Source organism: Fistularia commersonii, chromosome 33 (genome assembly GCF_037954325.1).
Source record: "Fistularia commersonii isolate RoL2024-O1a breed Wild chromosome 33, RoL_Fcom_v1.0, whole genome shotgun sequence".
NCBI classification, from domain to species: Eukaryota; Metazoa; Chordata; class Actinopteri; order Syngnathiformes; family Fistulariidae; genus Fistularia; species Fistularia commersonii.
The window spans coordinates 6,942,959-6,954,772 of NC_141316.1; the positions used below are offsets into that span (position 1 = coordinate 6,942,959).

General features: G+C 46.4%; 1 protein-coding gene across 9 annotated transcripts in view; it reads right to left on the bottom strand.

Moving 5' to 3' along the window:
* Positions 1 to 11,814, bottom strand: part of grid2ipb (glutamate receptor, ionotropic, delta 2 (Grid2) interacting protein, b) — a 33,296-nt gene that overhangs the window by 3,705 nt on the left and 17,777 nt on the right. For 6 of the 9 annotated variants that reach the window (XM_086140286.1, XM_086140283.1, XM_086140285.1 and 3 more), the window contains 11 exons: positions 10,991 to 11,140; positions 10,759 to 10,914; positions 9,331 to 9,482; positions 8,197 to 8,331; positions 6,674 to 6,759; positions 6,306 to 6,456; positions 5,075 to 5,367; positions 4,568 to 4,612; positions 2,478 to 3,221; positions 1,327 to 1,479; positions 1,029 to 1,116 (listed from right to left, as the gene is read on the bottom strand). In XM_086140286.1, the coding sequence (XP_085996412.1) occupies positions 1,029 to 1,116; positions 1,327 to 1,479; positions 2,478 to 3,221; positions 4,568 to 4,612; positions 5,075 to 5,367; positions 6,306 to 6,456; positions 6,674 to 6,759; positions 8,197 to 8,331; positions 9,331 to 9,482; positions 10,759 to 10,914; positions 10,991 to 11,140 (2,153 nt within the window). The remainder of the gene's footprint in view (positions 1 to 1,028; positions 1,117 to 1,326; positions 1,480 to 2,477; positions 3,222 to 4,567; positions 4,613 to 5,074; positions 5,368 to 6,305; positions 6,457 to 6,673; positions 6,760 to 8,196; positions 8,332 to 9,330; positions 9,483 to 10,758; positions 10,915 to 10,990; positions 11,141 to 11,814) is intronic. The other 3 variants (XM_086140287.1, XM_086140284.1, XM_086140290.1) reach the window with 1 other exon arrangement.

The following is an 11,814-nucleotide window of genomic DNA, read 5'->3' on the forward strand; positions in this document are numbered from 1 at the left end:
TATTATAATCGTATCGTTCTGAGAGAGACGCCTCAGAGGCCAGCTGGTCAAAAGCCTGCCGTACCCTCGCATTGCGGTCCTGTTGCCTAGCAACCCCGACAGCTGACAACAGGGACCCAGAAAGGCGTGATTTGATAATGGCGGCGGCGGCAGCGGCAGCCGGGACTCCCCGCGCCGCTCAAACTAAACACGCCTGCTGAGGTTTAAAACCCGTTTCTGCCTTAAACCTGATTATAAAAAGTCGGGGTTTCACTCTTGGTATCGTGTGATGGATTACCCGTTCTATGAAATTGTATGCTTTCCTCTGGTGGGGCGATGGAGAGGGAAGAGCCTGCTTTACATTTGAGCTCCACGGCTCAACCACCCGTCTCCATCTCCCACACCAAGTAACTTCGGTTTTAAAACCAAAGGGTCGAAAGCCTAAGGATTCCTCCTTCGGACGGAGATCTGCAGAACTGCGTTATCCCCTCTGAAACTCGGTCAGAAGAGGTGTTTGGGTGGGGGTCGGGGGCGGAAAGCATGGTGCCTGATGGAGAATGGATTCGATGAGAAGGTGAGTGCGGCGGCTTCCAAGCGGCCTACGGTGAAAACATCCTTACTGTGAACGCACAAACAAAAACGAGAGACGTCAAAGAGGACAGACAATATGATAAGCTCGGTGTCGTCTCGAGCCTGAGCGATATCCTGCGTCTTCTTATACTTGGGTTGTGTTTGCCAACAACAACACTATGCAGATCTATCATATAAGTGTGATGTATCTATCTCACCAGCGTCTTACTAGTCTATTAACTAGTCTTTCTGTGTGTGATAGGCTGAGTTAGGACGATTCTAATGGCGATAAAGTCAGTAAAGATTGATGAAAATAATAATAATAATATATACATTGCACTGGATGATTTGGCGATTTTGGATTTTTTTGTCACGGAGACGTTTGGAACTCTTGGATATCGATGCAGGCTGAGGAAGAAGCAAATGGAGAAGAAAAAAAAAAAAAAGACGCAAAGAGGCAAAACTAGAAAAAGACTTACTGGATCGGCGCTGAGTACCAAAGTGCAGATCGAGGTCCAAGTACTTCACCATGTCGGTGAGCTTGTCGTAATCCGAGTCCTCCCGGAGCTGAACACAGAGGAGGACACTGTCAACTCTAATATTAGGAACAAATCCGAAGTTCTGATTCTGCAGTGACTCATCTGAGACGCAATAGAGAAGTTTAATGAGAAGAATGGGGGCGAGGGGGGGTTACGGTCGCTTTTCTTCGGAATCGCCCCGGTTTGTTTTTACGAATCCGGAGATGGTCGTGACCCCGCCCAGCTCCCGGAGACTCACCTGACCCCAGATGGTTCCCTCCGAGTTCTCCACCTGCTCCCAGCGCAGCCGCTTCACGCTCATGTGTCCGGCGTCCGAGGCGTGGTGACCCGGCTTGGGCAGCGGGGGGGGGTCGCAGGGCGGCGGCAGGGGGGGAGGAGGGGGCGGCGCCGCCTGGAAAAAGGTGCTTTAAATTAGAAATCACTGTGGGATATATTGTTTTTGGACGGTCTACACTGAATTTTAATTTTTGCATGTGATGTTAATAGTAGTTATTATTTATCAAATTATTACCGTGCAATCATTAACTTATTTTTTGTGAGTTCTCTGTAAGCTGTCGTATTGTCTGTTATTGTTGTTGGTTACTATATAGTTAATGTGCAAAGTAAGAATTGCATTGTCTGAGTCACCATATTCTTACATATGACAATAAAAATCCTGACTCGAGAAAAAATGTAAAAAATGTATACATATCCATTCATGCATCCATCCATCCATACATACATGCATACATACATACAGTGGGGGAAAAAAGTATTTAGTCAGCCACCAAGTGTCCAAGTTCTCCCACTTAAAAAGATGATAGAGGCCTGTAATCCATCATAGATACACTTCAACTATGAGAGACAGAATGCAAAAAAAAAAAAAAAAAAGAAATCCAGAAAATCACATTGGGTGATTTTTAAAGAATTTATTTGCAAATTTGGGTGGAAAATAAGTATTTGGTCAAGAACAAAAGTTCATCTCAATACTTTGTCATATACTCTTTGTTGACAATGACAGAGGTCAAACATTTCAAGTCTTCACAAGGTTTTCACACACTGTTGCTGGTATTTTGGCCCATTCCTCCATGCAGATCTCTTCTAGAGCAGTGATGTTTTGGGGCTGTCGCCGGGCAACACATATTTGTAGCTCCCTCCAAAGATGTGTGACAGTCAGAAATCTTGCTTGTTTGTAGGTGACCAAATACTTATTTTCCACATAAATATCTATATAAGTGTACAAAGAATTTCATTGCATTTTCTGAGTCATACAATGCATATGGCAATAAAAGTAAAAAAAGAAGTAAAAAAAAACAAAACATGATTGTTTTTATGCATTTACATACATACGTAGACACACACATGAATATACATAGCGTATATTCAGGTAGATTCATGAGATTCTGTTACCTGCTGTGATGGGTGCTCCTGTCGGGGGGCTTCGTAGGTCTTCGCTTGGCACGGGAGGGAGGAGTGTGAGGCCGGGGGCTGGGGGAGCGCCGAGGAGGCCGCCGGGCTTTGGCTCTGACCCTGCGCCGGGCCGTGGTCCTGGATGGACGGGGGCAGCGGGCCCTGGTAGCTGTGCTGGTGGTGGAGCTGATGGTGCCGCTGGAGGACGAGCTGGCTCGGCCTCAGCATTTGAGGCGAGGGCTGCGGGGTCGGCTGGCAGACGGGCTGCGGCTGGCTGAGCTGCCGGGGCAGGTAGCAAGGGCGGGACGACGGGGCGGATCGCAAGGTGGCGGAGCCCAGGGCGGAGTGGCCGTGCTGCAGACGGCTGGAAGCGGTTTGGAAGCGCTCCTCTCTCGTGGGCAGCACCTTGTTCAGGGGCGACCGGTTGGAGAGGAGGGTCCTCAAGGGGGGCGGCGGCGGGGGGATGATGGGGTGGTGCGGCTGGAAGGGCATACGGCTGCGCCGGACGTGTTCCGGCGAGAAGTGGACGGGCGGGAGGGGATCGGTGAACTGGACCGGAGGCGGTATCACGGCCTGGAAGGGCGGGGGAGGCGGGGGGCTCTGGGTCGGAGGAGGGGGGATGTGTTCGGAGCCGGAGGAGTACGATGGGGAGGAGGCCTCGTCGCTGCTGCTCTGATCCTCGCTGCTGCCGCTGCTCAGCTGCCGCGGCATGAAGGCCATGTCCTGCTCCTCGTGGAAACTCATCTGGGGCCGGAGAGGTGTGCAATTAGACCCACATGTCGTTTGCACCGATTTATTCATCTTCACTGACGCTCTGTGGCTAGAAGAACATTCAAGGACTATTCTCGGCCATTGGATTCCGTATAGCTGTTGCTATAACAACCCAATGACAGACCCAAGCTTATTCTGGGCTTTTGAATGCATTCATGACATAATGGGCTACTACTCCTTATATGTTCATCACAAATATGCTCTAAAAGCATCAAATGTATACAATCTTACGATTGAAAATGTTCCCAACAATCATTCGGGTATTTCCGACCTCACCGTCAACAAAGCGGTGTTTTCAAATGATGTGGTATTATAGCCAATTAAATCAATCACTCAACTTTTGGCTCAAAACAAAAAACAAAATGAATACATAAAAACAAGTGTGAAAATAATTCATTGATCAGTTTTGTGTGCAAATTCAATTTTTAAGCTCAAAACAAACAAGACTTAATAAAATACAAAAATGCGCGTGAGTACGATGTCATGCATGCATTCATATTCTAAGTTTTGAGAGACGCGGCTCCCTGACAACCGAGCAGCTCAGACGCCAGCTGTCAGTGTGTAAATCGAGCGGCGGGCAGGTGACATGCTGAGGTTGTGGTGACCTAAATTCAACCAAAAACGCGACGTCTCGGTTGTGTTTGTGTCGGGGCCGGGAACGCAGACGCGGCGGGCTGATCGGATTCATAAAGCGAGGATCCGTACAGATGTCTGTGTGTGTGAAAGGCAGAGATCATCTCTGGTGGTTTAACACTGGCTCCTCTGAGCAACATAGGAAACCTTAAAATGCAAAAGTGCTTCTTTCTTTGTCCCAATTAGTGGAAAAACACTAAAATGGGATATAAAAAAAAAGAAGTAAATTATTACATTACATTACATTGCATTTGGCAGACGCTTTTATCCAAAGCGACTTACAATAGAGATATAAATAAATCAACTCAAATAATCTTTTCAAAACTGCATGACTTACAAAAATAAAAGCACTATAGAAATTCAATGCATTATTATTGTTATTATTTTTTAAATGATCATCACTGGTATTTTTACAATTACAATTAAACATGCATTTAAACATCCTCACTACTTTTCAGAGTATAATACGTGTATTTTTGCTGGTAAATGGTTAATACACATATATAGCAACAGGTAAAACCTGTGCGAATGTATACGTTATGATAAGCTCTTGTCTTTTCCCAAATAAGACCCGGTGACATATTTTGTTATTTTTGTTATTTTGACACCGGCGAGCACCTGGTCTCTTCACACAGGCAACACATCACTAGACTCTACTGTATTACTTTAATCAGGTGTTTACTTACAGGCACACCTCTTCTTCTGAAACCATGACAACCCCCTTCATATATCTGTTCATGTAACACAAGTGTTCATTGTAGCGCACGTTAGAGCTGCTCTAATGGCAACATGCAAATCTACAATGCAATTACTTCAGTTACAACATTCAAATGCTGATGTCGTGTGTAGCTTACAAACATATTTTAGAATAGAAAATAGAACAGCAAAGCTGAACGGTAAATATCGTTAGCATATAAAGTATGTATATAAAATAAAAACTGCAGTCTCCTCTGAACTCTGCAGTGCATCTAATTGTTTAGATTATCACATAAACCAGGAAATCAGGTTTTAATTAGATATTTTCCACTTTAACTTTTGGGAGGAGGAGTTTAAAATGAATAAAAAGGTGAAGCACGATCAGTGCTTACAATTAAACTTAAACAATATACTAGTATTTAAAAATGATAAGCTAAAGCTAAAGCGCTAACAGATTATAGATTGCCGTCCAAATGCAAGTCGGGGGTTTTCCTCACCTCCTCGTAATCGTTCTCTCCGGGGATGAACTCGTCCACCAGGGTGACCCGGTGGCCCAGCTGTTCACTGAGCGCATCCAGGAACTTATCGGTGTCCCGGCTGCGCGGGGGGCGGGAGAAGGTGAACAGCTTCTTGCGGTGGCCGAGGGTGCTGGGGCTGTGCAGGGGGGAGGCGGGGGGACTCTCCAGGCTCACATAAGGGTTGGAGTCCACACTGCTCTGGTGCTGGATTTCGTACACGGGCGTTGGGAGAGGTTCCTTCCAGGTCAGCGACAGGCCAGACTTCCGGCTACCTGCAAAGAAAGAGAGCGGAGGGATGTAGCGTGTGCGTGTGGTTCAGGGGACCGAGGCGGCTGCGTGTTCTGTGTGGCGTTCCTGGCCATTTATTCACCTTGAGGAGAGTTTTGTCGGACAGGATGGCACGGCAACAAACTGCACGCTGATACGAGCAGAGTCTTAATGAGCTCTGCTCATTCAAAGATCCGGCGTTCTCGGGCCCGGCTCTCGTCCGATCAATAAAAACGACCTATATCTATGATATAGAGCCTCTAATACAAACCTACTAGCAGTACCTTTTGCTCGCTCTAAGCGATCTCAGGCAAAACTGTTCTCAGTTCTACTACCTCAGTGGTGGAACAAACTTCCGGAAGCAACAAAACTAGCATCATCTCTCTCAACCTTCAAGAAACAGGTAAAAACTTTTCTCTTTCAGGACTTTTTACTGCGCTGATGCCCCAGATCAGGTTAGGCACCAAGTTAGGCTATGCAGTGTGTGTACGTTTTGCGTATGTCAAAAAAAAAACTCACTAACCCAAGCTTACTGTTCTGTATATTTCCTGTGTATCTTGTATTTGCAAGTGTCATTTGCAGTCCCTATGTCCTCTATTGTAAGTCTCTTTGGATAAAAGCGTCTGCCAAATGTAATGTAATGTAATATGACATAACGAGCACCGTTTGACCAAATCTGACCTTATATGTTAACACAGCGTGATGTAAAATGGGATTATTCCTTGCTATCATGTATCATGTTCTAGTTTTTTTCCAGATGACCTGAATGCGACGTGAGTCAGGTGCCATCCGGAGCCGAAATATTGCACCTAATCATGTGTTCCTTCCTGGAAAGCGTCAATATGAGATGGCCAAAGGGGCTCTGTACGCTCGATGAGGGCATGCCAGCGGGTGAAAATTGTTGGAGTGTGTGTTTTGGGGCGTGTGCATCACCCCGGAGTACCTGTGAGCGGGGGGAGTGTGAGGGGGGAGAGAGGGCGGCCGTAAGCCTCGATCTGCCTCGGCCCCTCGGGCTCGGCTGAGGAGCCGTCCGGCAACGGAGACACACCCTTCCCTGCGTACACATTCTCCAGCTCCGTGTACACACCTGTCATCTATGAATGGAGGCATGATCAGCTGGTTAGCACACACACACACACACACACACACACACACACACACACGCACACTTGCCGCTGCACACTGACTTCGAGGATTCGCTGACGATCTGCCGCGAGCAGACCCTCGAATTTCGGCACAAGATACAGAATGAGCGCTCCAGATAGCCGGTTAGCCGAGTAGCTGGCGCTAAAAAGCTGCAGTTATACCTACATGATTGAGGTCAGGGGACTCAGGGAAGGAGGTTCCATCTCCTGACTGTCTCTCCTCGGGGCTGCCAGACTCATCCACATGAATTCCTAAAGCACAATAAGGCATGAAGAGTGACACACGGACACAAGCCTTTCCCTTCCATCCACCTCCGGCTGAGAGGAGAGAGGATGAAGCGGAGCCGAGCGCAGCGGAATGGAGGCCAAAGCTCAGCTCCTGCAAGAGGGTTTAGTGATGACGATGATAAACAGAGGAACCCATGGATGAAGGTACCAGAAACGGCCATGTCGGGATATAAATACATGCTTCTGGATTGGTGGGATGGAGGTCCGTTGAAAACCAAAAACAGCTGTGTGTGAAGTCAAGTATGGAAATTTTGGCCTGGAGAATCTACAGAGGATATGTTGAGAAAAAGTGCTGCCTCAGCATTAGCGTCCCGTGCCCGAGCGCTTACACACATTCCCACCCGGGAGCAGAGCGGGCGCGTATCTCACGCCGCACACGGCCTCCCGCGACCGAGACGTTCGCCCCGCGGGTCACGTCTATTGTCTCTGCTTCCGCTCTCCCGGAGAGCCCGGGGATTCCGACGCCACGACGGACAGTCGCCTTTGAACAAAACAGGAATGGGAATCGATCCCGTGTGAAAAATAAACATCTAATGAAACTGTGTTCGGGCGCTGGGCTGCGGATCACATTACGTCGATGCCGCGGCGCAGCGGGAATGTGGAAACCCTGTAAATACTTGAAACGGTCTGCTTTTACAGGCGCTGTAAAATGTTTGAATGGCAATCTGTATTTTCCCATCATTGTTAATACTTTTGATTTAGAGTTAGTATACATTGGACAATAAGTATTTTAGTTTTTTGCTCACATGGCATTGTACAAAAGACACTGATTATGATCCCTCTCTAATTCGGGATTGTGATCACGGTACATTTTTGTTTTTAATTGGATTTCATTTTAATTCCCCTATAATAAGCTGGATTTTGCACTGCGGGGAAATATATCAGTTATTAAAAGTGTGCCCATTTTCAAGGAAAAACAGTAGATATTACACTTGTATAATAAATGCATTATTGAAAACAATTCCCTGAAATGAACGATGGTTTTAAACAATGAAATTGAATATAATAAAAGAGGGCGGTTGGCAGCCTCTCTAAAGGCCCCTCTAATTAAAAACGCATTTATTCCGAACAATACGACTTTGAGGATTTAGTCATTTAAATAACCAGATTAAGATGATTAATTTAGCACAGCGGCCGGCTTTGGTTTTCTCACACAACTCGATAATACTTTCCATGCCTCCTCCTTGGGTTGGCGGAGCTTAGAGAGGCCATATTACAGGAAATGGCCCGTGATAAAGCACCGACGGCACAGATAGAAACGAGTGGATGTGGACAGTTAAACCGTCATTAACAAGAAACAGATTTCTCTTCTACCCCACGGGGGTAAACTCCATCTGCAAAGGTCCGGAGGAGGCCGGTGTGTGTGGGCACCCCGAACCCTCTTGTTTTCCGGCGGCGTACCCATTCCAAGGTGGGTCCCGATGATGCAGTCATCGGAGCTCCTCTCGCGCACGCTGCCGCGGTACGACGACCCCGTCACGCGCATGGAGCTGCTCCGTCGGTGGTGTTCTGGGCCGACGTCCGGCTCCAACACCGCTATACATCGTGTGGGCACACAAACACACATAGAATCGGCTCAATAAACCCCCTTGTGGTCGGTGCTAATAATTCGTTGCCACAACGCGAACTTTCGGTTTGTCGGTAAGGTCAAAAAGGAAACACGTTATCTTATAAAAGCGCAAAAAATGATCTCCTATGTATCTTATGAATTGAACTAAATGCCTGAAAATGAAGAGAAAACAAGCATAAACCAAACATCCATTCATTCATTTCGGCCTCCAGATGACCAAACTAATAATATCACAACAATATCACTTTCAACTTGTGTTTTACTTATTTTATTGCCTGTTTATATATTGTATAGTTATTCTCTTGCCTATTTGAATATTTTATATATATTGTCTATTTGTACAGTTTTATATTTGTGCTGTATTCCCAGGACAACAGATGGAAATTAGCTATGAGCTACAATCTGGTACAAACATCTCTGTCTGCCTCTGTGCTTAATGTAATTGTGTTCTAATAAACTTTTTAAACTAAAAAAAACTAAACTAATATGCATGCATTCATTCAGTCCAATGGACCTCTTGCACGTCCCCCCTGTTGGAATCCAACCCTCTCGCTGTGAGGCGGAGGCGCTCGCCGCTGTGCCACTGTGCCGCCCATAAAACCAAACAATAGCTACAAAGTCTCAAAATAGCGGAGAAATAAGCTGAACCAGAGGCCTTTTTGTGAATTGTGAAAGATTGCTGAACTTGTGTAAAAATAAAACATTTTTTCAAGCTCTAGTACTTCATTATACTTCCTCAGGAAATACTTTTCACGCACCCCCACCCTCAGAGTTCAAACTGCATGCATTGTGTCCTTTTTATTGCGAGTGGAAACAGAAAATAATGGAGAATAGCATGATACTGGTTTTATTGTCAAGTTTACGAGGTGAATCCGCAATCCACCCTCTAAATTATTGCACAGTAATTGATTTTTGTGTACTTTTGCCAAACACGCAGCTCGCCCTGCCAGGTGGTTTTGGCTCACCTGTGCTCTTGAAACCAAGGAAACGTGACAGCTTGCTCTGGCAGCGCTCCTGCTCGTCGTAGGTCAGGAGCTGGTAAATGAACTGCCAGATAAGCTGCTTAGCCGGGGTGTCCAACACCGGAAAGACATCTACGATCAGCGTGTCCACGTTCCTGCGCAAAACACACACACACATATGTTCACGTTACGTAACCGGCATGTGTGCACCGCTGGGTAATTGATCGCCGCTCCGTGTGAGGATTCGGCTTGGATGTATATTCCCTGCATCTCTAATGAGTACTGAGGCCGAGGAAGAGGATGAAACGAGATTTTCAAAGGGTGGGAGGACGACGGGGCCTTGTGGCTGTAAGCGCTTCATCCAGTACACTTTTACAGTTGAGAGGCTGTTTTTATTTTCATCTGAATTCGCGTCTGAAGGAGAAAAGAGAACGCAATCACTTTTCTCGGCTGTTAAGCTAATTATAAATCCACCTCTTCATCCCTTCATCCCCGAGGAGTCGCTCTGCGTGCCTAATGGGACGAATGCATTTCTCGGGTGTTTTTCCCCGTCACTTCTCCGCTGAGATGTTGTTTTTTTTTTTTTGTCTCACTCATTTCACCTCTCTATCCTGCCTGAAATATCCACATCATATATATAGTGTGCAGTAAAAGAAAAAAAAAAACCAAAAAAACACAGTCTCCAGGGCAACGGCTGGGTGTTTCTAAAGTACCCGCCGATTCCAGTGAGTTGGATAACATCTTTGTTGAAGACGGGGCTCATAAATGATACACGACTGCAATGTTTTCATGAGCCTTCGTGCCTCTGAGGCAATTGTCGTATTTTCCCAGAAAAACGGGAACAAAAGTCTGAACGAACACTTATTAAAGTCAAGCTAGGCGAAGCAAAGATAACGCCTTGTATTCTACAATGTTTAGGCTCCATTTATTTATCTCTGTATTTATCTTTTGTGTAAAACACTATTATCTTCCATGACTAAAAAATAAAACCTTGCAAACAAATTAAAAAACATAACAGGAATAGCATTCCTGTCAGATGCCTCCTGGTGAGGTTTTCAGGCATGTAGAAGCAGAAGATGGGTAGACTATTGAAATGTAGTGGAAGAGTCGTTCGCAGATTTGGGGAGGCTCCACTCCATTCGCTTCATCGGAAAAATAATAATTCATCCTTTATTAATCCCTGTGGGGAAATTCATTCTCCCATAATTAACCTATTATGGATGAACTATGAGCAGCGGGAGCAGCCGTGCTCGACGACACACTAGGAGAAGCCGGGAATCGAACAGGTAATGTTCGGTTCCAGAGAAGACTGCCCTACCTACGGTGCCACGCCGCCCCTTAAAAACAAACAAAAAAAAAATAATCTGACGCCATCTGCCTGCGTCTGCTGGGGGAAGAAAAGTTGGAGGATTAAGTTTGTGCTGCACTGACCTGTGCTGGAAGAAGGTCTCCAGGGCCTTGCAGACGGTGTACCTCTCCTGGATGGTCAGCAGGTGGTCCAGGTGCTGGCTGAATGTCCGCCCGTGCACTTTGATACTTGGTGGAAGAATCTCTGCGACCCACTGCAGAGAGCTGAGTGCTGGAGATCTGAGCGGCAGACAGAGGAAAGTCAGCACGGATCTCTCCGTATTCACGCCGTCGTGTCGTCGGCGGCGGCGCCGACCTGGAGCGGGGAAGCGTGGTGGGATGCAGGTTGGGAGAATCTTCCGGTTCCGTTTGGTCGGAGAAGTCAGAAGGGCCCTCCTCTACGACCAAGGTGGGCATCGCACCGCTGCCCTGCAGCATGGACACCACCTTCTCGTGGGAGCAGTTCCTGCACACAGACCTCCAGTTACCAACATGTGGCGGTATATCTGCTTTACGATGAAGGTGCTGCAGACGCATCACACGACATGACACGCTCCAGATAATGGGCTGGTTTGAAAAGATTGATATAAATATATATATATATATATATATATATATATATATATATATATCATTTTACTTCCTGTGCTCTGTATGTCCTCCACATTCCCTGCCTTGGTTTTCTCTCTCATTGTTCTCTCCATGCCACCCTTGCATAGATTTTCTCTGCTCTCCTGCATGGATTCTCTGTTTTCTCTACATGTTCTCCTCCATGGGTTCTCTCCTTGGTTCTCCATGCCCCCCTTGCATTGGTTCTCTCGATGTTCCCCTGCCTGCCGACCTCCCCGTTAGAAGTCACGCGACTACTCCTTTCGCCGACTATGAATTTTGATTCTACAACATGAACGTAAGCGATGAATATGGAAAACTTTGGAAAGGGTAAAGTCTTTCGGCTGCAAACACGGACGTTGTTCGGACAATCCAGCCATCTAAAGGGTTCACATCTCCAACAGAAGATACGATTCAATCGGTTCCTTGTCGACAAAATGTGCACAGTGTGTTATAAAATACAGCCAATGCCTACACATATGTTATACTTTTATCATCGTGCTCGCTCTGTTGACCAGCTCCCACTGTTTT